This window comes from Podarcis tiliguerta, assembly GCF_965153285.1.
Source record: "Podarcis tiliguerta genome assembly, chromosome: 14".
NCBI lineage: Eukaryota > Metazoa > Chordata > Lepidosauria > Squamata > Lacertidae > Podarcis > Podarcis tiliguerta.
Window position 1 is genome coordinate 29,427,291 of NC_139547.1, and position 27,669 is coordinate 29,454,959.

Genomic DNA, 27,669 nt, shown 5'->3' on the forward strand with positions numbered 1-27,669 from the left:
AGACGAGGCACGACTGGTGAGCAGCAGCCGAGGAAATGAATTCTCTGGATACCACTTCCAGTTCTGGGGGCCCAGGATGCAAATGCAGCAAGTGCCACATTTCGTTTATAATAATAAAAAAAAGAAGTTAGAAAAGGCAAGAGGGAAGACTTTCCAAATTGCCCCTTGCAACCAGCCCCCGCGTGCTGTGTTGCAGAGAATTCATTTTGGGCCCAATCAAACCATTTCAGCACCCAGCATTCAAATCAGGTTGGCTTAATGCTTGTAAAAAGGAAAAAAAAGTGGGTGTTGGAATTTACATTTCATCCTTCATTCTGTCAAATCCAACCCCCTGCATGCTAATGGATTTTGGTTTTGTTTTTTTACTTTTTTTAATAATTAAGGAAAGCCATGTAGTACTTCCATCTCACCGCAGATTAGAACTAAATTTCAGTTGCTTCTGCAGATAATGTTGGACCCCTGACAAGTTGCTGCGGATTAACAGGCAAATGACAGCAAAGCCAAAAAGAGGATTGCCCTTAACATGATTTGAACTGGCATTTCAAAACAAAAACGCTTCCTTGACTGCTGGTGAGAGCTTCCAGAATGGTGGAAAAACCTCTTCCTCTTTCCCTTGCTCCCCTTCCTCCTCCTGTGCAGGAGCTGCCTGGGAGCTGTGGGTGGTGCCGATTTAAGGAGCAACGTCTCTCTTTGCAACAAAGCTCCCTGGGACCTCGTTCCCAGAAACCAGAGGAGGTTCCTCTCAGACCTTCCCAGCTCTGCAGCCAGCTCTTCCTTGCACCAACACAAAACTAAGGGGACTGGAGAGTCCTGCTTTGCCACCACTCACACCCCCAAAAAGCTGGCTCCAGAGAACCTGTGTTATGGTGGGGAAGGAGCCCTTCTGCCATCACAGATATCTGCTCCTTAAAGAAGCTGCCAGCTGCTAGCAGCATCCCTCAAATGGCTGGGAGCCCCTTTGAAAACAGCAGGTTGCTCACGTCTGGAAACAAAAATGCACCCTCAGAAAGAACAGGGAGGAATCACCTGCAACCTTTTAAATACTCCACAGTAACTTCCGTAACCCCTCCCCAAAAACATCAGTAAACAAAAGAGCTGTACGAAGGAGAGGGTTGTGGGTGCCAGAAACTGGGACCCTTTGGCCCTCGGGCTGCTCCAGGGGTGGGCTGAGAACTCCAGTCCAAGCTTAGGTGGGCATCAGTTGGGCAGCAGCAGTGACAGGGGCAGCCTGGTTTAGCTTAGCTTTAGCTGCTTGCATAGTTAACATGGTCATGCGTGAGCGCGGGGGGGGGGGGGGCAAAGGGAAGGGCCATGCATGTTACCTTCATTGTGGGCTTTTTGGGGAGTGGGGCAAGAGAGATAAGTGGTCAACCATGCTAAAGAAATTCAGCACTGCCAAGCAGAGAAGAGCCTACAAAACTAGCTTAAATGTGTCTGGAACATGGAGGTTCACTCTCTACCTAAAATGATTAGTCCGACTCAGTCGCATTGAGCCATAGATACATCTGAAAAGACAGAAGCGAAAAGTGAGGTGCTTTGCCATGGCTACAAAGAGTGGCTGTTGGCACCATCTCGCCCACCGAGTACAAGCAACATGAAGTCCAAGGTGCCTCTATAATACAATCCCTTGGATATGTGCTTAGAATGTGCATACTAATTATAAACACTCTCCAAAAATCTAGCCCCAAAGGATGGGAAGCCTTCTGAGATGCAGAACTCAACCGTCCCGCAACTAGAAGGGTGACTAGGTGTCATTCATGGAATTAGGAAGAAACAGGCTTTCGGGCCATTTGAATGGAGCTGGGTGTGCAGGGGAGTCAGGGAGGGGGGCTCAATTTCCTCCCTATTCAGAGGAGCCTTGAATTAGTTACTCCACCAACCCCTACTCCCAAAGAGAATTGCAGAGCTGCATGTCAGGAGAGGCCTAAATTTAATCCCACGGTCCTCCTGGATCTAAACCAAGGGAGATGAAATTGTGTCCTTTCTTTAAAAAGAAGAGACAGCGCTAAGGGCCTAGAAGTCTGCTGAAGACCAGAGGGTTGCATCTCTTCCTAAATGAGGGGAGATCTGCTGGCCAATGAAAAACTGGCAACCAGTCCAACACAAGGAAGTGGCCCAGGCCAAAGGAACAAAAAGGAAACCCTACCTCCACAAAGCTCAGCAAGGTCCCTTTGACAAAAGAAGGGCAAGGAAGGCAATCGCTCACCCCCCACACGTACCACTCAACACACACACTGCCAGTGGGGCAGGAGAAGGGGTCAAGGTTCATATCCCAGCAGCAGCACCAGATTCACCAAGGCTGGCCTAAGGCATCCTGTGCCCATGGATCTCTCATCATGTTTCATGGGACATACTGAGGTCACTCCCCCAGACAGTCCTTTCTCCAGGAACCAGACATTTTTCTTCTAACTGTAGTGCCTCACTACTTGAGAAAGAGGAACATCTAAAAGCAAAGGGGGTGAGCTTGGCAACCTAAGAGCTGAGCACACAAAAGCTCCTGTTTTAACCTACAGGTGGGCACAAGGGGTGGGGATGGGAGGAAGGAGATGTGTTGTTGCCCCATAGCAGCCAAACTGCAGGCAGTGTGAGGAGGGGTTTTGCCAGGTGTCAGTTCCCATGGGGCTGCAGCCTACCTGTTCACAGCTCAGCAACTGGAAACACAACCCAGGTATAAGACGAATGCCTCGCCTGCCACCTTTCAAGGCTGCCTGTGGCACTCAGAAGCAGACCCAAAGACCCAAGATCCCTTGTTCCTAGGTGAGGAGGAGGAGGAGATGATAACCTGGCTGTGCAGTGGGATCTACCACTTAGGGCCATGGCAGTGTCAGCTCCAGCTGAACAAAGACAGGCCCAAGGCAGTGCACAGGGAATAATAAACCATGGAAGGAGCCGCTGCATTCAGGGGCTGAAGTCTTGTTAACTAAACCTTCAAACAGGCAAAGGCTTCATGCCTCAGTAAGATGACATGGCCAAGGGAAGGAACCCATCTGCCGCCCAGCATTAAAAAAGACAAAAGGCACAGCTTGTCAGCGACGCCTCTGCAAAGTTCCCTGCTCAAGCCGAAGGCTGCAGGAGGCAAGCAGGCTGCCAACTCAGGGGCTGAAGCAGATGTGGGGAACCTCTGGGCCTTCAGAAACGGCTGAACTAAAACTTCCATCACCCCAGCTGTTCAGTCATACTTGCCAGGGGCTGAAGGGAGTTGCAGCTCAGCATAATCTGGAAAGCCAAAGGTTCCCCACACCTGTGCCGAAAGAAATGGCAACAAGCAGCTGGGCACTGCAAGCTCAAAATCCACAGAAAGATCATGGGAACAAGAGCAATGAGCCGAGGGAGGGAGGGAAGAGTGCATGGAGGGAGTCATTGTACAGCTTGCCTAACAGTGAGGCACAAAGGTGCCCCCCTCCCAAGGCTTCAGAGTGGCCATTCATTGCCAAAGCCACATGGCAGATGAGGAGCAAGAAGAGTGAGGACCAAAGGATTTGAGGAAGGGCAGCAGGAGCCTAGTTCCAGCTAGGACTTACAAAAGCTTAAATGCCTCCTTCCTCTAGCATGGACTGTAGAAACAACTGATCCACAGCTCCATAAAAAGTGTGTGTGTGTGTGTGTGCGCGCGCAGTCAAGCATTCTTCCATGTGGACTACAGAATATGCTCATCACACACACACACACAACCTCCTTCCACCTAACCTGTGATGCGGCGATTGCTGCAGGGCAGGAGGTCAGACTAGAAGACCCTTTGGGTCCATTCCAATTCTACAATTCCATGAACCACCCCCTTCCACTCTGCAGAAGTTCCAGGCCCAACATGCTGATTTCCAGGCTGCCAACTGGTCCCTCCCTCTTTTGAGAAGACACCTCTGAACAGATAAGAGAGTCAAGCAGGACAGACTTTAAAAAAAAAAAAAAAAAAATTCCAAACATACAGAAATCTGCTGGAATGGAAAAAAAAATCAGAAACAGACAGACACACTTAAAAGCAGACTTCTCTGACGTACACACATACACCCCTCTATGAGAGAGAATGCACCTTTCCCTCCAGAATCTTCTGTTCCCTCCAGTACTGGCTGAGCGCTTACCTGAGAAATAACATTAGCGTTGAAATATTGCCCTTTAAGAAGCTTGGGAAATGGGGTGCTGGGGGGGGGGCAGAAGGCCGGGGAGGAGACATGGCCTGGGGAGGAGGGACACACAGCAGAACAGGATGATCGTCTTGCTTTTCACGGTTTCCCTTTGCAGCTCACAGAGCAAGGCTACAGCCTGCTCAGTGACACACACACACACTGCAAGGGACAGAAGCGGTAGCTTTGCAACATGGACACAGCTGGCCATTGACATAATCCAGAGTCCCTCTTCAGAGAGAAAAGTGGTAAGGCTCCCCAAGAAGGCTTCTGTGCAGACTGCAGTTCTGCTGTGGGGTTGAGGCAGAGGGAAGAGAGAAGATGATGACAATGTCCTTTGGCGAGCACCCCCCCTCCCCACAAGCCCGCTACAAAATACCAGCGGCAGCCTGTAGTTATTTGGTACGATGGCGGAGTCGAAAGGCGCTTGAACAGTAGTCAAGTTTTCTTCAAACACGTTAGGCACATGAACAAAAAGAAGCAAAGGAGGAAACCAACCCAATTGGATTGCAGGAGGAGGAAGAGCAGCAGCAGTAGCGGCAGCAGCAGCAGCCAATCACTGAGATTTCGAAGAGGCTGGCGGCGGCCGTGCAGAGGAGGGCATGCTGGGAGGAAGTTTGCGCAAGGCCTTGTCGGCTGCCTGCTTGCCACTGCTGGGCGACTGCGGGGGGTTGGCCTCCAGCTGGGAAGACTTGGATTTGCGGTTCGTGAGCAGCGAGTGTTTGGCAGGAGAGGGGTTGTCTTTTGCAGAAGCCGGGGTGGCGTTCGAGGGGAGGGCATTCGGAGGCTGGGAGGGGCTGCCACCACCACCACCACCACCACTCTTCTCCAGCTTCTCCTCAAGCAAGTTCTTGCTGGCAGCTTTGGAGGAGCTGCTTGCCATCTTTTTCGACAGCATGGTGGTCTTGCCTAAGTCGGCCGACCTCCGGCTTTCCTTCTGGCGCAGGGCAGACTTGAAGAAAGAAAGTCCCTTTTCTTCCGACTTGCTGTCCCTCCTCAGGCTGGCACGGGGGGCGCCTGTGGTGGGCGAACGGAGACTGGCCATGGAGGAGCTGCGCACGTGCTTGCTGTCCGGCCTCCTGCCCTCGCTCCGCGACTGGCTGATCCGCGGAGAGCCCGTCCGCGAACCGGTGGTAACGCCAGCCTTGTCTGAGCTGAGGCTGAGCTTGGAGCCCTCCCTGCTGAGGTTGTGCTCCGAAGTCCTGTTTTTGCTCGTGGGGGTGTTGTGCCCCCGCACAGACGACCCCGAGGAGTTTCTTCTCGTCGCAGTGGAGGAAGAGGAGGAAGCAGGTTTTTGCTTCTGATGCTCAGCAGAGGTGTTACTGGCAGCCTCTTGGCCCTTTGAGCCAGCCTCCTTCCTGCCCTGCCCAGAGGGGGCAGGAGAGCCGTGCCGCCCACTAGCCCGGCCAGAGTTCAGCTTGCTCCTGGTCCGGGACCCCTTCGGCAAACTCTTGGAGGGAAGGAGCGGGGCTGCCGGTTGGCAGGACACTGGCGAATCTGTCCTGCCTTTCCTGGAGCTTTTGTCTGACTCCAATGTGTCTTTGGGGTGGGCTGCCTTTTGGGGGCTGCTGTCTGCCTTGGACATTCCACTGAAGCTTCTCCCCTCCTTGACTGGAGAGCTCTCAACAGAATCACTCTGGTCAACAAAAGCAATCTGGTTGTTGTTATCGAAAGGATCCAGCGCGGGGCAGTTCCTGTCTGCCTGCGACAGAGTCTTGCTGTAGGAGTCCGTGCCCGAGCCTGGCTTTCGCCCGGGCGCTTCGTCTCTGAAGACTCCCTCCATGACTGCCAGGGGAGCTCTGCCTGCCGTGGGGTGCTCCTGCCGGCCGCTGCTCTCGCTGGACTCAATGTGGCTTCCAGAGAGACTCCTCAGGCTGCTAAAGCATGAGGTGGAGACTTTGTCGTCCGCAGACTCCCCAATCCTCTCAAGGGTGGAAGCCGAGCTGTGAACCGGAGAGTCCCCAGAGAAGCGGGAAGGCGAGCTGGAGCGCATCTGCAGCTTCGCTGACAGCGACCACGAGGGGCGGATCCCGTTCTCGCTCACGGCCAAGGGGCTGGTCACGGAGGACCTGGAAGACAGGCTCTGGCGCTGGACACTCCTCACAAAGGGGCGGGTGGAAAAGCCACCTGTGGAGCACAGAGGAACATGGTAGCCAAATACACAAACAGAGCATGGACACATGCACAAGCAAGGAAGCCATCCTAAAACGCCTTTCACTGATTTCCCCCCCCCCCGTGCTTTTATAATTGCTTTCATACGTTGAGTTTCTGTGGCTCTGTCTATTTCATACAAGAAGCTACAATGCGTTTGTTTCGGGAGCACATTTCATTCTCTGATGTTTTAATTTGCATACTGTGTTTTGTCACAAGCTGCTTTGCAACCCAGATGCAGTGAATAGCAGAGTGCACATTTTAAAACAAATGAAACACACACACACACACACACACACACACACACACCTCCCGCTCTGGAAACTGTGTCAACATGGTAACTTCCTTGCCAACCTATCAAAGCTTTTTCATGGGCTGAAAAATCAGGAGACCCTCCCCTGAAGGACACCCTGCTGCCAGGGGACAACTGAGGGTGGCAGCAGCAGCCAAAGCAATTCTCAGAAGGCAAAACATCAATCCAGAGTAAGTTCCTCCCGTCTGTGTACTGAATACCAAGGGCCCAATGCAGCATCCATAATTCAGAAAAGCAAGAATTCTGTCCACACCTCTTTCATTTGCTGGCAGGAGACAGATGTGCTAGCACAAAGGTCACAGGAAACTTCCCCACTAGCCTCTGAGGAACAGTGCTGGGAAGCTGTTCATTCTGCAGGAGACATTCTCATTGCTCTCCCAGCTTTGAGCAGAACACTGCAAGGCCAAGGATGACCCAGGGGTAGAAGCTAGAGAAAGGGAAACTCCTCAGAAGAGGATACCTGCTCCCATCAGACATCAGAGGACAGACATACCTAGCACATGCCAGCACTGAGATGTGGAGAGAAAGAAGGCAGTGAAGATGATGGCCTGAAAATACCAGCAACATCCCTTTCTCCCTGGTTTCTGCTCATTTTCTGGAGGAAGGAATTCCTTGTTGCTGCTGGTTTTTCTGCCTCAGCACCCCTCTTCACAGTCCCTCGGGCAAAGCTGGTGAGCCTCAGGGTGGCTGAGCTGCAGAGGAGGAACCCAGTGCTCTGCAAGGGCCCCCCTGCCATCAACATTCAAAGTGAGGTGTGGCAGAGCCACTCACCAACTGCACGCAGCCCTCACACTCACCGTCATCTTCGCTCCTTTCTCCCATCAGCTCCACGGACTCCGAGAGGGAGGCTAGGGAAGTGCGCCGGGAGGAAGCCGCAGAGGCAATGCTGGGTTGCTTGCTGCCTGGGAGTCGACTCACCCAGTGCTCACACAAAGAGGAGCTGGTGGAGCCTGTGGAAGCAGGAGGAAGAAGTGGGTAGCAAGAAGCTTTCCTCTCATCATAACACTAGAACCCAAGGGGGTCCTTTAGTCAAGATGAACGTTGGGAGATTCAGTACAAACAAGAGAACAACTTTTTCTTCACATGGCACATAACTAAATTATGGAATTTTCTACCACAGGAGAAAAAGATGGCCACTAACTTGGATGCCTTTAAAGTGGAGGAGGAGAATGGAGGAGAATGAGGCTACCAATATGGCTACTAGTCTCCATAGCTACCTTCAGAACCAGAACCCTAGTTTCCAGCAGCAGGAGAGGACATCTTTCCCTGGTGTCCTCTTGCTCTTGCCTGTGGACCCTTCTCAGGGAAGGCACCTGGTTGGCCAAGGTGGGATACAGGTGGGCCCTCTTGGGCCTGGCCCAGTTGCCGCCAGGCTCTTCTGGTGTTTCTGTGGAAGCTACAAAACCAGATGCTACTCCAGGCCATTACCTGCCACAGAGCTGTTGGCCGACCAGGAGGGAATGGCTGTCCGCCTCTGGTAGAAGAGGATGTAAGCCGTCTGCTTGCACACCTCGTTCTCAGCCAGCTGCTGAACCTCACTGTCGTCGAAGCAGTACCACAGGCCATCGATGGAGTTCTTGCAATAGGCTGTGAGAGAAGGTGCCAGAGTTAGTTAGGGGGAAGGTGAGCACGAGGGAGCCCTGCTGGGCCAGCAGCCGGAACATGCCGGGGTCTCTGTTGCCCAGACATGGCTCTGTTAAGACCCCACCACCCCAAAAAGATAGGAAAGAATTAAACTGCTAGACTGTGCTGAGGGCTGGGGGGGGGCAGCATGTTTTGCCCCCTAAGGCCACCATGTAAAAAGACCCTTAAGGAAGTGCACCACCACTACGAGAGGGGGGCTGCTGGAGAGGCTCAGCTGAGCAGGCAAAGGCATTCTGAGCCATTGGCCATCTGCCCACTTGTTAACATCCTTGTCAGCAGAGCAAGTCATGGAGGGTGCAAGGCAGGAGCAGCATGGCGGTGAGCAGAGCCCAAACCGGCAGCGCAGCCCAGTCACCTGTGTAGTGCCCGCCCTGCATGGTGCCATGGTGATTGCACACAGCATACAAGTCGTAGACGAAGTCTTCTGGGTCTCTTCCCAGGCCGTAAGGGCGCCTCCAGGGGGACCAGTGAGACGGCAGGCTCCAGCTGCTCTGGCTTCTCTTGACCACATGCGGCGTCATGTCCAGGCCAATCAGAGGGAACCTGACCATGTTCTGAAGCTTCATCCTTCTGTCTCCTTCCTGTTTAAAGGGGAGATGCAGGTTGCAACCAGCCAAGAGAAGTGTGGTGCTGGAGGCGCCACATCAGCACTGAGCACACACAACTCCCCTCCAGCCCCAGAGGCTGCTTGGGCAAAGGCAAGAATGAAACCATGCCAAAGAGGAGGAGGAGTTCAGCACCTGCAAGGCTGGTCCTCTTAGTTGATCAGACAGGGCTCTCCTCACAGCGGAGGAAGCCACAATGCCCCTGCATGAAAACAGCCCACGTGACTAAGGAATCACTGGGCCACTGCAGTAATCCAAGCAGAGCCCTGGCTCCTGAGTTCCCTCCAGCCCAGCAAGCAAGCCTCCTTTCACCTGTCGAAAGCGCTTCAGGTGAATGATGAGGACGTCAGGCAAAGTCCAAAGGCTCAGCGTGATGCTTCCTTGCTGCAGCTGCTTACAGTGGGGGCAACGCCATGCATCATCCGGGGCCAGCTAGCAGCAAAGAGAGGAGGGTGCTATTAGACAGATAGGCACACACGCACACACACACACCCCTGGCATATGCCAGGAACATCCACTCTTTATAAAGGAAGAAGATAAACATAAGAAATGCTTCTTGCCCTGCATCATAAGACCCCACAGCAACATGTTTAGTTATCACCTCAATATACTCCATTCTAGTTGTATTCCACAAGTATTCCTATGAGACAACTGTATGTTTTATACAATGAACAACAGCAGGCAAAGCAGCTGTGCCATGACCAGCTCCCAGCCCAACATGTGCCTGCCACACTTTTAGGAGACAGAAAGCCAAAGCAGACCAATCACACATGGAAGAGGCAGCCTTTGAAGGCACACAGAACTACGAGAGTCTCTCTGACCACTCATGACGCAACGAGGGACCTCCTGGCCATATCCAGGAAGGGATATTTGGGGAAGAGCCATAACAGTAGAGCACCTGCTTTGTACACAGATATTCCAGGTTCAATCTCCAGTAGTAGCATCTCCAAAGAAGGCTGGGAGAGACCCCTGCCTGAAACCCTGGATAGCTGCTGCTAACCAGCATAGACAATGCCGAGCTGAATGGGTCCAACTCGGTATAAGACTGCTTCCTGTGCTGCTACTGACAGGTCACTGAATCTCTCACCTGTTCCTCTTTGGTGTAGAGCTGGAAACACTGTGATAAGGTGCAGGACTGAGGCTGGTGGTGGAGCTCCCTCTGCTGGCGGACACTCTCAGCATCCGGGATATATTCATCCTCTGTGTTGACGAACAAACTGCAACAAGGAAATGCAGCATTTAACAATTCCTGTGCTTGCAGGCCGACTAGCAAAACACACAAGTGGGGTGAGGCTGCCTGCCAACCTTCTTGGGAAGCACTCTTGGGCAGGTGACTGGCAGGTTGTAAATTAATCTACTGAGTGTGCAGAAGATAGATCGGAATCTACCGTGAAATCCCCAGGCAATTAGATCAGAAAAGGTTTCTGACTCCACTGTTTAACAATAGCAGCAGCAAAATGACTCCTTACCCCAATTAATACTACATACATGACGAGAACTTGGAGGAACCATGAGTGGATTTGCATGTAGAGAGACTGTGAGTTCTGTTCAGTTCCGCTATGTTGTAAAAACATATAAGCAATAAAAAATTCCTCGCCTCAGAGTTCTATCTTTTGCAGAGGATGCCTTCTGCACTCGGCTCATGTTGAACAATCTCAGGGTTATGGTAAAAGTGCATCCCACAAGCTTTGAGGAATGCCCAGCCCTGTTCTGGGAAGCAACTAAGCACACACACGAGAACCTGCTTAGGCAAACCTAGAGCAGCAGGAAGTCCCTAGAGCAGCAGTCATGTGGGAAAGGGAGTTTCAAACCACAGCCAGCCAGGAGCCCACCCCAAAGTCCCAAATGGAACATGATGCTTACTAGTCTTTTGTCTCCTTGTCCCACTCCACAACCAGCTTCACATGAGGAGTTCCGCCTTGCCCACATGACTTCAGGGCCCTGCAGAAAACACACCACAATCACTCAAAGTCTTTCAAAAAGCAGCAGTGCGTTAGCTAGTCACTAGCATATTTCTTTCTCTCTAACTCTCACCCCCATAAAGAACCTGCCAAACCCATCAAGATCCCCCACAACAGGAACCACAACAGGAGTTCAGGGGCTTCTCCTTCAGACCAAAGGGTGCCACTTTTACCAGCCTACTAAAGAAGCAATAGCCACTCCATAGGAACAGTTCAAGAGATGACATCACAGGAAAGCTTCCCTCTAGTTTATTCTGCTCCTTCGTGGTAGAGCATGAGACTATGAATCGCAGGGTTGTGGGTATGAGCCCCATGTTGGGCAAAATATCCCTTGGACTAGATGACCCTTGGACTAGATGACCCTTCCAACTCTACAATTCTATGGTTCTCTCTCCAGGACAAGCAGCAATCCAGGCAGAAACAGCTTGAGAGCAGCCAGCTTCTAGGAGAAGCGAGGCCTGCAGAAGAGCCCAGAAGCTCTATTGGTGCCTGCTAGACTGAAGCGGCTCTCGGCAGGTGAGATGCCGTCCCCTTCCCCACCCCAGTAAAATAAGCAAATCCATAAGGCCTGAGGCCCCGTATCCTTCACAAACAAGGAAACCACACTCACCGCTCCACCATTAGGTGGCACAGAGGCCGCTCTTCCTGAGGTAACAGGTAAGTTATGCCCACAGCGCTGACCACTCGCAAGCTGAACGGACAAACCTACATGGCAGGGGAAATGAGAAGAGCAGTTGCGAGGGGGAGATGGTGAGGAGAGGACAGGCAGGAAAAGAGACTCCTAGGTGGGCACACAGCTGGCTTTCCCTTTCCCCAACAGGTGTGCCCACCTGCCCTTTGGCACATGCTCCTCCAGTGCAACATGGGCCAGAAGAAACATATCATCAGCCTGGCTCATCCACCCTGAGCGGGGAGTTTTCTCTTCCTCTCTTCACTCTCCAGCAGATGGAAAGCAAGAGGAGTAGGAACTTCACAAGGCACTACCAGCTGCACTCTTGACAATGAGTTTATTGAGCAGCCAGCAATGTAAGCAGCGATATTGCTATTTACTTAGCACCACAATTAGACTGGCTTTTTACAGCAGCAGCTCTCAAATGCACATACACATGCTGAAAAACAAATCAAGGTGTAAAGAGGGCCCAGTTCCAGGCAGCCTTACCTGGACACAGGCTGAGGGCCGCAGGTAATACTGCATCTTCTCCAGGATCTCCTTCTGCAGTAGATCCCAAGGAATCGTCTTCTCCAGATGGAGCACAAAGGGCTGGCCAAATCTGCAGATAAGAGCAAGGCCATGAAGGGACCAGCAGCTCTTTCTGACTCCCACCATTTAAAATTTTATTAACTTAAGGCATTTCTATGCCGCTTAATCGTTAGCATTTCTAAGCAGAGCACATAAAAAATAAACAGCAGAGAATAAAGCAATAGAAGTTCATCAAAGAATTGTATGAAGCCAAACAGAAACCTTAATAAGCCTGCTGGAATAAGAAAGTCTTTGTTCAGCAAAGAGGCTGCCTGTCTAATTTCAGTTGGGAGGGAAGCTATCGCCTTTATATTTATTTGTAAACATAAGGCCAGAGGAACTATGTACATTTAGCCCAGAGAAAAGGCTCATCCAGGTTTCTGAAGCTCTCTTCAAATCCCTGAAGGGCTGTCATCACACTGAGGGGGGAAATACTGGGGTTACAGCCAACATTAGGCCTACTCAGAGGAGACACAGAAAAAGCTCCGTCTTTTGTTCCCACCAATTAAGCCTCCTTTGATGGTGTGATACAAAACAGGGTCTCAAAAGATGAATTTTACCTGTAGGCAGCTTCATACAGGAGGAGGTAAATCTTTCCAGTATCTCAGTCTTAAGTTTAGGGCTTGAGTTTAGACACATTATTGGTATACAATTCTTGTAAACAACATATCTATTAACCAAATAAAATTAACTTTGTCAAACCTTAACACAAACTGGCTTTATTTTAATCTAATTTATAGCTTTATTATAGAAGTGCATGTAAAAACATAAGTTCCAAATCCCTTAACAGAATTTGGAAATTTATTAAACACAATGGGTAGAGGGAGAAATGGATTAGTTTCTAAATTGTACTCTATATTGCTTTTAAATGTTTTGGCATTCCTTTATAACATATGCAGTGGAACCATCGTTTTCAAGACAGCCCTCGTCATAACCTTGGCAAATCTAGAACTGTACTTGATAATCTGATAATACTGGTAGTCTTTATTTGGTTTTTGTTATTTTAACCCAGGGGTCAGCAAACTTTTTCAGCAGGGGGCTGGTCCACTGTCCCTCAGACCTTGTGGGGGGCCGGACTATATTTTTTTTTTTGGGGGGGGGGAGAATGAACGAATTCCTATGCCCCACCAATAACCCAGAGATGTATTTTAAATAAAAGCACACATTCTACTCATGTAAAAACACGCTGATTCCCAGACCGTCCGCAGGCCGGATTTAGAAGGCGATTGGGCCAGATCCGGCCCACGGGCCTTAGTATGCCTCCCCATGTTTAAACCCATGTGCAGTTTTGTTTTTCATCTTTTAATTCTCATCTGTTTAATTGTTCTCTTTGTTTTATATACATTAGAAAATGAAATAAATAGATAAGTAAACTTTACAAACTTTACAAACAAACAACACCAAACAATGTAGGGCTTTACAGGGAGGCACCTCGAACTGAGCCCAGAAAGAAACAAGACTTCAATACAATTGATGAGAGATCCCTGCAATGTGGTCTAAAAAGTCTTATGTTGGAGCACAATCAGACCACCAGCAGGGCGCAAGTGACACCCTTTACCCTTCTTGGCTCGCCAAGGGAACAAGGACAATGTTTCTAGACAGACTCATAATTCGGCTGTTGATCTGACAGAGATCACTTTAATCTGATAGCCCAAAGTGAATTACAACATCAAAAACAAAAGAGATTCAACTTTTTAATTATTATGGTACTGTTTAAAAATTGATACTGTAGAAAAGAGTATTTAAAAAGCCAGGTTAAATAAGCAAAAGCTGAAATAAAACAATTGCAGAGTTCACTGCACACCTCTCAAAACCAGAACTAGAGGGGGCCTCTTGCCTGCGAGGCAACGGTTACCTCTTCCCCTGCTGTCCAGTACAAGCCCGGTTGCAAACCAACACCACGAGCTTATCGCTTGCTACCGCCGCCGCTGCCGCCGCCACCCTGGTATTGGAGTTCTCCAGCCTCCCTTGGGTATACGGAGCTGCCCGAGGATGGTCGAGGCCATATTTCAAGTGATTCAGATTGCTGTTCACGTGGATTCCTGAAAGAGAGTGAAGAAGAGACTTCATGGTCAACACGCCGCAGGGGCACATCTGGGGAAGCCATCTGATGGCCAAGTCCAGATAACATGGAGGTCACTGGTAAATGTTTCGCGCTCTTAGGTGGCCTTTTCTCAGCCTACGTGGAACAGAAGTAACACGGGGGAGTGGGGAAAGCACAACTTAACAAGGTTTTTTCTTCCCTTCCAAGAGCAGTCATGTTAAACATCTCCGGAAAGGTTGGGAGGCAAAAGGAAAACTCTTGCAGGAATCAGGAACATGCCAGACAGATGGCCTAGCAGCCCAACATACCTCTCTGGCTTAGGATCCCCTCGGGCCGGTAGATCTCCGGGGTCTCAAAAGCAAAGATGCAGTCGCTCTCCTGCACTGTGTCGAGGTCATCCAAATCAGAGAAGGAGCGGTGGAACCCATCATAGTACATCTCAGTGAGCACGATCTGCAGGAGGCCAGAATGTAGTAAGTACCTGTGTTGCAGCATTGCTGAGGCCAAGTAGCAAGACTCCCAAATGCTACATACACCCCCTGGATAGATCAAAATAATACAAGGTGCCCAAAGCCCGCCTAGCTTTTCCCAGCTTCCCAAAATCCTTCCACTCAGGGGTGGGAAACTGGATCCAGTCACTTTGAGGGTTTCTACAATCATGCAGAAATAAAAGGGATCACTGAGACACCCTCAGCCACCACCCTCAGCCACGCATCATAAACACTGCACAGGAAGAGATATTTGGTACATTTTTAGGTCACTGGATGCTGAACAGTGAGTGTGGTACAGCTGCAAGAATCAGCCCCAATGTCCTCAACCCTGATGTCTGGCAGGACCAACATTCACCTGTTTGGTGGGGATTTTGGTTTCCCTGGACACAGCTTCTCTCAGTCGCGCCACTGTTCCAGACAGAGGCACAGCCACCCCGATGCGCATGCAGTGGGAGCACTTCCCTCGGTACACCACTGTGATGTACAACGGCCTGCAGAGAGGACAACAAGGGCACATCTTTTTGGAGGGCAGACATTTGGGAGTTGGACGAGGAGGCAAATCTGCTGAGGTGAGTGGGGTGGAACAGGACTAATGCACACATGGACATTCTGGGCCCAGCTGCAGCTCACTCTCCACAGGCTGCAAGAACTTTAGCTTATTCATTCATTCATATGCCGCTTTTCCACACACACCAAAAATGATACTCAAAGCGGCTTCCAACAATGAAAACAGGAAAGCACTTTAAAACCAAAGAGGGCAAAACTATTTCATAATAACAAAGCAAAACACCACAACAGCAAATTTAACTACATAAAAAAAGAAACACTTTTCACTATTATAAATATAACAAGGTTATGTAAACAACATCCAGCATCCAATGGCAAAAATCAGAGTTTCACCCTGGTCCTAGAAATACCGCATGCCGTGATGTTGCTCACAGTCCCTCTCCTGCAGCAGATTCTTATAAGGGTTCGAGGACAGTGGGGAAGGGGAACTGGAAACACCCCTCCCTTGCTTGCTCGCTCAGCACCAAGCAGCAGATTTGCAGTATATTGCTAAACTTGAGCTCAATCCACATTTAAACAGTGAGGGTTCCTTCCCCACCCTCACCCCCAAATTTAACTGTGGGTCCTCAAGACTATTAAAGAATCTGTGAGCTACACAGGAAATAATTTGGCCACCTGAACCAGAGGTTCCACATCCCTGGTGTGCAGGAAAGCGCCAATGAGTGAGCAAGGTACACTCTTCCTCCCCGCTCCTTTTCCCATGGCAAGGGACACATACCGTGTGTGAGGCAGGGGGATTGGCAGAGAGATGCACAGGAACGGGTCGAAGGTATTACTCTGCTTCTGGCAATGAGGACACGTCAAGGATGACCTGCCAGACAACAAGGGAACAGAAGCCTCATTTAGGACACAGTACAGCAGCCCCCCTCTCCGCAGAAGGGATAATCAGAGGCCACCCAACTCCCAAATTCCCTTGCAATTAGAGCCTGGAAAAAACACAGCATTCAAGCAAAATGTGGGGGTCCTTCCATTCCCCCACCTCCACCTCTTGCAATGAGCAAGATTAAGATCTGGCTCCCATAAGGTGAATATGCTCTTCCACCCAATATTAAAAAAGAAAGAAAGATGTCAGGCAGGTTTGTAGTCATGCCTTCTCTCCGACAAGCTATTCTTCCGGGTGCAGAGATTTATTCACTTTTCATTGAAGAAGCATTAAATCACATGGCAGCTGAGAAACAGATTCACCTCCTCAGCTGTTGAGAACTGGGCCCTAGAGGCCACACTGGAAAGCTGAGCCCCACACCGGCTGCCCCAAGACCTTGTTTCTCAGCCCCAAGGAAAAGCACCCAACTCACAAACCCCAGGGTGGGTAGGCTGAATCAGGGAATGAAACAGCTGTTCATCCCAGAAGGTGGTTATGCTCCGTAGAGAACAAAGAGGCTTCCTCCTAGTCCCAGGAGTCCTGCGAGTGTCTCTGCCCCTGGCAAACCAGACACAGAGCAAAGTGATGCTGACAGCCAGGCAAGGGGCGCCATACCTGTATTGGGCCTGAAAGAGTTCCTGGACAAAAGTGCTATTGATTGGAAATGCAGGTCCTTCAATCAGCACTTCATCTTCCAAAGGCGGCTGGAAGAAAAAAAAGCATTTTGTAAGGAAGGTGTTCAGGCATGTGCTGGGGGAATCACACGCTATGGTGGGCAGAGGACAGAGCTAAGCACAGGAGGAAACAAACTATCTGCTTCTGCAAAATGCTCAGGGTGGCAACTATCTGGTTTGTGTTCACACACCTCCACAGCCAGAATTCTGTGAGCATGCACACATGCAGAAATTCTGCCCCCAAGTAAGAAACCTATGCACATCTGGAAAGAGCTGAGGAATACTTTCCACTCAGAATGCACTTAGCACAGCCCTGGGACTTCAGTGGCAAGATGGGACTCATCCAGGTATTTCTGGGCCCATAACTCCTTCGACATCTGACTCCTCTGGAGCAGTAGATGCACAGGCATGCAAAGTGTCAGCTGAGGACTCCCTGGGCCACTGCCAGCATGCCCTGAAGACGTGCCTCACCTTCAGAGGTCTGCCATTGTTCTTCACTATGTTGTTGAGGTCCTCGTGAACTCGGTCCAGAAGCCAGAGGAGGAACTCCTGAGCGTCGTGCTGTGAGCTCCCTCGATACTGCATGGCATTCTTGGAAACGATGCTCTGTGGAGAAGCAGCACAGCAGCTCAGCAGCTGCACCAAACCCCTAGGAAACACCCACCCTCACAGCTCTCCGCAACGGAGCAAAAATGAATATATATGTCACCACCAGATGACACTGTTGTGTTTCAGCTCAAGGAAAACTGCAGTTGGGTGAATTTTTGTCCTTCTCTAAGACCAGCTAGCAGGGAAAGATGTTGCTCTCTGGGTCAGTAAGTTCTTCCAGAGGGAGGTGAGGCATCCCTATTAAATCCCCAGTTGTCTTCCATCCAAGACAAGAGAAATTGAGAACCCAAATAGTGTTTGTTTCCTCTGGAAGGGCCAGAGTTCCACCCTCTCCAAGGGAACACAGATGCTGCTTACAGGGCAGGATAAATGCATGCATCCCTTTGATCAAAGCAGATAAGAGAAGCCCAGTGTGGATCTAGCAAGGGGGTCAAATGAGACAGGTGGGGGCTTTGCACTTGTCAATCAGCTGGCATCAGGTGGCTTTTTTGGTCCACAGGGGTCTGGCAAAGGGCTCTTTCCCTTTTTGCAAGGCAGCAGAATACCTGTACAGTGTACACAAATAACCATGACAGCTCTTCTGGAGGAAAAAAGCTCCCTTTATTCAAAAAGCAATTTAAGTATCCCCCCCCCCAATAATTGTATGCATTGTTCTCTTTGCTTGCCCCAAGTGAAACTGGACCCATAAATCCTAGCTGTATTAGTAGTCAGCTACATAGCCTCTGTGGAACAAGAAGAGAGGAAACAGTCAACAGGCAAGGCTACATTCTTGTCATTACACATTATTACCAGAGGTTTGCATGTTTACAGCCATACTACCCTGAATGCACCTTATCTCATCTGATCTCGGAAGCTAAGCAGGGCCAGGCCTGGTTAGTACTTGGATGGGAGACCAGAGGTTTGCATGGGGGGGAGCACAACAGGGGCAGCAAGTGGGGCAACCCTTCCCTCCAACCTCTGGCAGAGATGCTACATCTTAGCCTGGTGCCACCTAAGAAAAAGCAAACTCTGCTTTCCTGCATTAACAGTTGCTTCTTATTTATTTATTTTTTAAAAGAGAGATTTGTTATTCATGCGACTTATTACTGGAGGCTTTTGCTACCAGTTGCCAGAATCAAATTCCTTGGTCACCTCTGGCACCTATGTTTAGAGACCCCTGGAGATAAACATCGACAGCTGCCAAGATTAAAAGCTACACCATAACTCAATGTGCTAATCTACTTTCCAGCCATGCTATCAGGAGATGGAATACCTCACATAAGTTTGAGGTAATCCACCGTTCTCCATCCTCCTTCTGTACTTTCTAAAATACATGGGCTTAAGATGGTTAACACAGATCCCAAGAGATTAGCAACTCTTTGTTAGGCAGACCTGATTCCCACCAAGTCTGGAAAAGCGGCCACTTCCCTCTCCTCCCAAAGCTGCTTCTCTCTCTGCATTTCTCAGCAGCCTCTCATTCAGCCCTGGCCTCCATGCATGTAGGCACATGCTCCCCTTTCACACTTGGCCAGCAGTGAATTTCTCACGTGGGTATACAAGTACCGCAAACGCAAGAGCCAGCCCCACAGAATGGCCTGGCCATTCATAAACACAACTGAAATCCAAAGCTCCAGACTAGGCTGCCTATGTAGTGACACAACAGCAACCGCCCAGCAAGTTGCAAGAGACATCCATTCTTCCTACTATCCACTGACCCTTTGGAAAACAGCATTTTAAAGAGTACGTGAAGTAGAAAGTTAGCTATGGGCAGCTTCACAAATTAGGTGGCAAATGTATGTTTGATGCATGTAGTCCAGGGTTTTAGGTAACAAATATGTATGATGGGGGGGTCTCTCTCTGACACAGACACACATGTTGCTGCTTATGGAAATGGTGTCGGGGTCCCCAAATGCAGGCACACACTGTTTTGCTGACCTGCTTACTGCAGGATATGCAGGTGACTAACAGGGTTCCTGTTTCAACTTCAACCCACGCAATCAATTTCCAAACCTAGAAGTGCTTCTGGACTCAAGTATGTTTCCTGAAATGTGGCCCTTTCAGGCTCTTTCAACACAAAACCAGCCCAATGAAGGCCACTTCAGGTAAATGGATATTCATGCTAATTCAGTCTCCCTCAGCTACCAGATAGGGATAATATGCGGAGTTACCCGACCTCTAACCCACCACACAGAGAGCAGAGTCCAGCACAACACAGTAACACAAAGGCATTTCATTGGCTGCTCTGGAATTCACACTTAAGCAGCGATATGATCCTGTTCACAAGACTGAACGCAATACAAACACCGAGGCACACCCAATCAGCTGCTGGAAAACAAGACAGGAGACAAAGGAAAAGTATTACAGTCCTGGATCATCCAGCTCAAGATAATTCCTTCCAGTGGACTAAACTCAATGGGTGGTGGGACCTGTAATCCTTAAAAAAAAACAAGCCTCCCTGCCCACAACTCACAACTACAACCCCCACATAGGTTGACGATGCTTTTGTATCACATTATTAAAATTAATCTTCCTACATCACAGCCACTGCAAATCAGACACTACAATCTGGTCATGTAATAGAAGCTGCCTGCTGCCCCACTCCCCCCAATCAGTTGAGGGCTTAGCCCCAAGACAGATAATCTCCTTTTTAATGGACATTTTTCACCAGATCTGAGCCCCTTGGTACCCATTATTCTCAACATCACTCCAAGGCTTCCCAAAACAGCTAAAGAGAAGGGGCAGTGTGCATGTCCCAGTTTGTTGAAGGCTGCATGCCTTGCACATAGCCCAGCAAAGTCATAGGAATGCCACCTCCTGGATAACATTGCAAGAAGGATCTGGAAGATGGCAAAGGAATGGAGTGGGGGAAAAGGTTTTGAAGTCTTCCAAAGCAGAGCGCAGAGGAAGAGTAATAGGGACACCTCCAGACAACCTATTTATTGGACATTCATCTTGGTTTCCTTGCAGAAGATTTGCTTGGAGAATAGATTATATCTAATCTGAGCATTCATTCCTCCTTGTTTGGAGGGCAGTTAGCCCACAATGAGCACTCATCTTGAATTTATCCCCCTTTTCCTTGTGGGATGCATATACGTCTTTCTTCATTACTCCTCCACTTTACAATGTATTTTCCTGCAAAAAGTCCACCATTGTAATTTTTTTTAAAAAAAAAAGTTAATTTGCTGTGCTTAAAACCACTTCAGTTGCACAAACCTAAATTTCCTAACATTGCCCCCCCCCAAAAAAATACTAACCATCTGGAGTCACCCAAAGATTGACCCTTTCCACAGCAGTAAGGAGCATCAGCCTCAAAACATAACCTTTTTTTTCAGAGGTCAGCTTTCTCTGTCCTGTAAGCAGTAAGTCAGATACAACTAAGTTGTAGTTTCTAAGCTTTCTTCTGTCACCATGAGCCTTAGAAGCTTGCTATCAAAAAAAGGAAGCCGATATTCAGCAGGCAATTTCTCTGCTTTGCTCATGATGTAGCACACAGCACCTAATGGTGACATCCCAGGTGCCCATAGCGAGGTGGCTGCTCAAGCCTGCCTATCTAAAGAGAGAAAGAAAGAACGTTACCAGGTGACAGGGGCAAAGAGAATGTAGTTGGAGGCCAGGGAAACAAGACGGGCTTGGCCACTGATCTCCCAATGCCTCCTGCCACTCAACCACAAACCAGGCACCTCCCAAGCGTGACAGTCGCCTCCAAAGGAGGAAAGAATTTGCCCACCAACGTAATGAAAAGTCATCTGCAGGTGTGAATTACGAAAAAGCAGAGGGTGGCTGTTCAAGGCTAAATTTAGACTTTGCTTGCAACTTTGCTGAGAACAGACAATTCAATTTGTGTGTTTTTAAAAGGGTTGTTCCACTTTTTTTGTGCTGTTATCTATTCCAGTCCCAGAAACAAGCCAGTGACCAGATTTTAGTCAAGAATCAACTGTGCACAACTGGGAGACTAACGGCTATGCTTTGGCTGCCAAACTACCATGTGGCCAGGATAGGTGACATCAGCTATAGCTCAGAGATCCCCTCAGAGATCACAGCTCCCATTAGCAAAAGCTTTTAGGCCAGTTTGGCACAGCAACATCCAGCCACAGTTGCTGAAACGCATCGATTTCTGTTGGCCTCCTATTCTTTGGCAATCTCTGAGTTGTTCCATTTGCTTTTGGAGATACCAGCGTGCAGCGACACTCTCACAGCAAAGCTTGCTAATACCAACACAACGCTTGCTTCCCAACACTTATACCAAGTTCCTGGAGCTGTGCTGCCTAACCCACTGTGCTGAAAACCTAAGTTTATCCCCAAAGAAGACCAGATCTAAAAGCAGCTGCCTGGCCTCAAGAAGCAGCCATGACTTGATCCCAGGAGTGACCTCTTTGCAGAGGAAAAGCAAAGCACAAAGAGTACCCAGGCTGTAGTTCATTGGCTACTAGCCACAATGGCTACATTCTACCTCCACTGTCAGAGGTAATGTACCTCTGAAAACCAGCTGCTGGCAATCACAGGAGGGGAGAGCTGCTCCTGGGCTCATGTAGATGGAAGTCTTCCTCCAACATTGCTCCAGCAGTTGTCTCTCTTGTTTCCTTCTTTTATTGGGACAATTAAGCTTATTTGGCTGTAAAAAGCAGGGAAGGATGCTCAGGGACAACTGTGTCAACTGTCTGGGTCATCCCCCCCCCCACCCCCATTCCAGAGTCAACTAGGACTTCAAGAGGATCACCTGCCAAGGAGCCCTATGGAAACCAAGCAGTTTGATCAGCCTCTTTTGGCAACCACACAAATTGTTCCTCTATCCCTGCAGAGATTAAGGGCCCAATCTAGACTCATTAAAATCCAGTTTCAGGCCTGCTTTTGGTTCTCAAACTGCCTGTTACACTGATGGAAGAGGACAGAGGGTGAGTAACCCTGTTAGTCCTTCTGGATCTCTCATAAGGTTTTGACCATTGTACTCTTCTGGGTGGGTCTCCACACCAGAATCAGATGCCTAGTGACTGCTCTTGAGCTCCATGACATTTGCACTAAGAGGTCCTGAAGGGCTCTGTCTTGCTTCTACACACACATCCCAGCCCAATCTTCTTCCATGTTTACATGAAACTGTGGGGTCATCCAGGGATTGCAAAGAAGGGTTTCATCAATACACAGATGACACCAAACTCTACTTCTCATTTTCATCTAAGTCAGGTAAAGCAGTGGAAATGCTGAACTGGTGTCTGACATCAGTGAGAAGCTGGGCAAAGGCCAATAAGCTGAAATTCAATCTGGACAAGATGGAGGCACTATTGGTAGGTGCTTTGTCTGCTCAAGAAGACTGTTTAGGCAGTTCTAGATGGGGAAATACTTCCCCTAAAGCAGGTAAGAGGAACCTTCGCTACAAAATAAACAATTTCTTTATGCAACACATAGTTAAACTATGGAAGTCACTCCCACAAAAGGCAGTGATGGCGACCAAATTGGATTACTTTAAAAGAGGGTGAGACAAATTCATGGAGGAAGGTAAAGCTACCACAATGTCTATGTTCTCCCCCCACAGCTGGAGGCAACTATGTTTTCAAATACAGTTGTACCTTAGTTCTCGAATGCCTTTATATTTGTACGAATGCCACAAACCCAAAAGTGAGTGTTCCGGTTTGCGAACATTTTTCGGAAGCCAAACGTCCAACGCAGCTTCCACACCTGACGACTGAGTGCAGGAAGCTCCTGCAGCAAATCGGAAGCCACGTCTTGGTTTTTGAATGGTTCCAGGAGTCAAACGGACTCCTGGGACGGATTAAGTTTGACAACCAAGGTACCAGTTTCTGGAAACAAGAGGGGAGAGGTCTCTTGTGGTCAGATCCTCTTTGAGGGTTTGCCATTGAGGCATCTGCTCTGCCACTGTGAGAAGGGGATACTAGACTACTAGAGCATGTTTATTTTTTCAACTTTCACATTCCAAAAATGAGGGGTGCTAAAAAGTTATAACATCACCTGGGAATTCAAAAGCTATTTTGGTTAAATTAATATAATTTAGTTTTGCATAGTAAACAACTACAGTACATAAAATATTGACCTTTTAAATAAATTTCCAATAATTTTAGACTTGTCCTATAAGAGTGAAAAATATATATGTGAAATTGCATAAAAATCGAAACGTCAAAACTTGACAAGCTTTTTGATATCCTCAATTGCAAGTGTAAGATTTTTCTTTGCTCTGAATTTGACTGCCCTACAGATTCTGGTTGCAAAAAAGAAGCTCATGTTCACTGTAAATGCCCTATGGAGATGAAGATCCCTAGGAAGGAACTTGCTTTCATTAAAGGTCAGAGAGAGAATACTGGTTTGATTGGGCCACATCAGACTGTCTTGCCAGATCTGCCTGAGCATAACAGACAAGCCACAAAGCAGAAGCGGCAATAAGATGAGAGAAGAAGACTTGCTGAATATAAGCAGTGAAGTAGGTAGGTTGCTTGAATACCATGAAATGAAATAATTTTCTCTGCTAGTGAAAATGAAGGTGCCCAAGATGGAAATGGTGGAAGTTATGAGTTGACATTAAGAAAAACAAGTACGACTTCCACTTCAAATAAAAAGTCAGAGTACAACACATTAGAAATACATAATGTTGCTATGTAGAACATCGGATAGGGTGTTGGCCTTTGTGCCACAGCTGCCCTCACCACTGCCACCTTTCTGGATGCTGGCTTGATCACTGAAGACAAAGAGACTTGATCACAGTAAAGTCAAGAGGGCCAAGAAAAAGTTATGAAATCCCTGGATCAGGAATCTGATTCCCTTTGTCAGAAGGATGAAATTGACAGCATCTTCTTCGACGGCCAGGAAGATACAACTAAAGTTACGCTCAAATCAGACAATTCAGATCAGCGGTTCCCAAACATCATCTCAGAACAGAATTAATATGTGTGCAGTGAGCCAGGTGGAAGATATCTCTACCACTTCACACTGGGAAAAGGCTGGAGTTTTTGCTAATAATTTTGTAGATTTCCTTAAGAAGAGCAGCATTGATAAGAGCCTGAAAGCCACTGAAGGTGATTCTACAAATCTTAACACTGGCTCGGAGGGTAGTACCATGCATTGGGTAGAGATCAAGCTTGGTTGTAAGCTGATCAGGTTGGTTTGTGCCCTCCACACCAATGAGTTACCCCGTGACAGTTGATCCAGCACTCAATGGAAAGACCTTGTCTAACAGCAAGTGGACAGGTAACACTAACAAGATGTTAAGACACTGCTACAGAACTTGATGTTGTTTCTTCATTAACCAAACTCACAACCGGAGAGCCTCTTCACTGACTGACAATGTCATAATGGATCTGTCTACTGATCAAGCGTTCAAGTATTGGATCACACAGACCATAAGGACAGGAAAACTTCCCATGGATCTGGTCCTTCTTGAAACTGATCCAGTAAGCCACTAAAGGCAAAGCCCCCAAGAACTTAAGACTGATAGTGGAATACATTGTTTGCATGTACTACCCCCTGCTGGTTCAACTTGAAGGTAAAACAGCCTTGTGTGGAAGGCCTACACCAAATCTTGTTTCAGCTGCAACAAGTTAGGCTGCAAAAGAAGGCTGTAGTGGATGCTGTTTTGCCAACCACTCAACATTCAGCTTGGTATGCATTCAGCGAAATGATAATCCAGACACTCTTGTGCTCAAATGACAATGAGGAGAGGAGATCGAACCTGCAACCTTGGTGTTATCAGCACCACACCCCAACCAGCTGAGCTATCTTTCCATGGGTGTAACTAACTCAGGGCAATCAGCTTTGAACCCTGCTCCAATGCCACACTCACAAGGAATTGATACAGGGAGACTCCTCCCTGCACCACCCCCATCCTGGAGCACGGACAGAGTGACCGGCATTACTTAAGTACACAGACAAAATGGAATTTGAAGATTTTGTCACTGTATTGATTGAGTTTATGGCTTCCCTGGCAAGAATCCATCCTGAATTTTAGTCTGGCTCAACACCCCAGGAGGCTTACAACTGCAAAACAAGAGGAACCACTATGATATAAATATAAAAGATTATTAAAAAGAAGCCATCTCCCATGAAAAGCACCACCACACCCCGGGTGAAAACGGCTCCCACCCTAGGGACCTCTGCTGAAGGACAGACAGATGGCTTTTGTAAGCATGAAATCAGGCATAATAGTATAGCCATGGGCTCACTCAAGCAGGTAGAATAGCAAGCCATAATGTAGGTCAGCTGAGGAGATTTAAGGCGGCGGGTGCAGAGGGATTTTCAGAACCACCAGGCAACCTAGATATCCCCCTTCTTGTTATTTTGCTGGAAAATCCTCAGGCAGCTCTGAAAAATCCCACCCGGCCCAATTGTGGCACCCGCTGCTTAGCCACAGGGGCGGGCAGCGGCTCAAGCTGGAAGGAGACGGCAAAAGGCACCAGGGAGCTTCCCCTCCTCAATACACAGTAAGTGCTTGTCACCATCCCACATTTCTCAGTGAGGAAAGAGGACTGATGGGCAGAAAAAAGCCTTGTGCTGCCACACAGCCACAAACAAGAGGGGGAAGGTAGCACTGCTCATGCAGAAAAATGCTGAGCAGTCAGAAGAGGCCGGCTGCAAGGAACAGATCTGGTAACACTCAAAGGAGAACAAGGAAATCACAACGGGGTGCATTCACACAGGCAGTTTAACCTTAAGAACCCAACAGAAAAACTGCCTCTGTCTACCCCAACAAGCCGGAAAGGCTGTCTAGTCAAGAGATGCAAATGTTGATGGAAATCACACTGGCTCCTTGGCAATTAATTGGAACTCGGGAATAAGCACAGGCCTCGCCAAGCAGTGTCTGCCAAAAAGTGGGAATGAGCAAAGGAGAGCAGGACTAGGCCCCATTCCTAAACATGTAACATGATCAAGTCCCCTTCAGACCCTTGTACACCCCCCCCCCCTTTCTGCTTTGTCAGCAAGGTCGCCGGATGAAGTTAGCTTGCATTCTGCACATAACTCTTGCTCCACACAATGTATCTCAGGTAGTTATGGGTTTGTGTTTTTTATTTAGCTTTAAGCAGAAAGAATAACCACTAGCGTTAACTAAAGCAATCCAAGAGATTTTGTATAAATTGCATGGAAAGCAGGAAATAGTGAAAGACCCTAGATATCAATATCAAGTTTTTAGGGAGTCTAAGCAAACATGAATCTGGAATCCACCGCTACCACAAGTAGTTGCATGTTTATTGCACATACCTGAAGTTGTACATTTGCCGTCTCTATTAAAATAGCACCAATTCCTCTTTGTTTTTGCACTGCCTTAAAAACCATAAATACTGTGTACGGTGTGAAAGCATAAAAAGCATTTTAACTCTCAACATATCCAACCCAAGAAGGAGGGAAAGATCTACAGGCACAACTTAACTAAACCAGCCCCATCTAAGTCAGAGCAGCAGTTGCCCCCCTGCAAACTGCTCGGCGGAGCAGCAATTAGGTGTGGGTGGTCAGGAGTCAGCATTTTCTGTCTCTCCACAGAGGAAATACTTCAGCTTATGCCACCTCTTTTGCCAGTCTCATATTCACTCACTGGCAGGGCAGAGACAGGGTCTGAGGCAGCTTAGGATCCTGACTAAGTCCTGACCCTCCCCATGATGACCCTCGAATCCTGCCCATTTCCAAGCTAATCTGGCATAAAGTCCCAAACGCTTGTGCCTCCTCAAAGAGACTGTCAGGATCTCAAGCACCTACACCTCTGTCTACCACATTCACTCAGGCAAGGGAGCTGCTGTCACAAGCTGAGCCTTCTTCTCATCTTTGATGTTACTGCAATATTATTTATATCCCGCATTTTCTCCCACTTTGGGATTCAAGGCCGCTTGCAACGTTTAAAAACAATGTTACAAAACAGAAGCAATAAAAAAAAAATCCAGTTAAAAACAGTACAGTGGTACCTCGGGTTAAGTACTTAATTCGTTCCGGAGGTCTGTTCTTAACGTGAAACTGTTCTTAACCTGAAGCACCACTTTAGCTAATGGGGCCTCCTCCTCCTCCTCCTCCTGCTGCTGCTGCTGCTGCTGCACCACCGGAGCACAATTTCTTTCTCTTCCTGAAGCAAAGTTCTTAATCTGAAGCACTATTGCTGGGTTAGCGGAGTCTGTAACCTGAAGCGTCTGTAACATGAAGCGTATGTAACCTGAGGTACCACTGTGATTAAAATACATAAGAACACAAGAGTTGCAGAGGTGGGAAGCAACAGCCCTGACAACTCTGTGGCAGTCCCTTTCCCTCTCCAACTCTGAGGAAGAGTATGGGGAGGCTGCTGTATTCTCAGAATACCCGGAGAGCATGCCATGTAAAACCAGCAGCACACCACTGCCCCAGAGGGGGCATTCTCGGCTGACGCTTGGCCAAGATACCCAAGCTCCTTGATCAAGTGATGGCAAAACAGTAAACCCCTCTGCCTCCCTGCTTT

At 48.5% G+C, this 27,669-nt stretch overlaps 1 protein-coding gene across 2 annotated transcripts in view; it reads right to left on the reverse strand.

Annotated features, from left to right (window-relative positions):
- Positions 1-352: 352 nt before the first annotated feature.
- The window catches only part of USP31 (ubiquitin specific peptidase 31), a 36,350-nt gene continuing 9,033 nt past the window's right edge, over positions 353-27,669 (reverse strand). Inside the window, exons 2-17 of one of the 2 annotated variants that reach the window (XR_014504781.1) lie at positions 17,142-17,276; positions 16,612-16,700; positions 15,853-15,945; positions 14,923-15,058; positions 14,385-14,529; positions 13,888-14,074; positions 11,952-12,063; positions 11,403-11,497; positions 10,695-10,772; positions 9,919-10,048; positions 9,144-9,263; positions 8,582-8,807; positions 8,011-8,169; positions 7,380-7,532; positions 2,392-6,245; positions 353-2,353 (exon numbers count right to left, since the gene is read on the reverse strand). Coding sequence is in view for 1 of the 2 variants with exons in the window: in XM_083412686.1 (XP_083268812.1) it covers positions 4,675-6,245; positions 7,380-7,532; positions 8,011-8,169; positions 8,582-8,807; positions 9,144-9,263; positions 9,919-10,048; positions 10,695-10,772; positions 11,403-11,497; positions 11,952-12,063; positions 13,888-14,074; positions 14,385-14,529; positions 14,923-15,058; positions 15,853-15,945; positions 16,612-16,700; positions 17,142-17,276 (3,429 nt within the window). In the remaining variant the exon portion in view is untranslated. Of the gene's footprint in view, positions 6,246-7,379; positions 7,533-8,010; positions 8,170-8,581; positions 8,808-9,143; positions 9,264-9,918; positions 10,049-10,694; positions 10,773-11,402; positions 11,498-11,951; positions 12,064-13,887; positions 14,075-14,384; positions 14,530-14,922; positions 15,059-15,852; positions 15,946-16,611; positions 16,701-17,141; positions 17,277-27,669 lie in introns of both variants that reach the window. The other variant, XM_083412686.1, reaches the window with a different exon arrangement.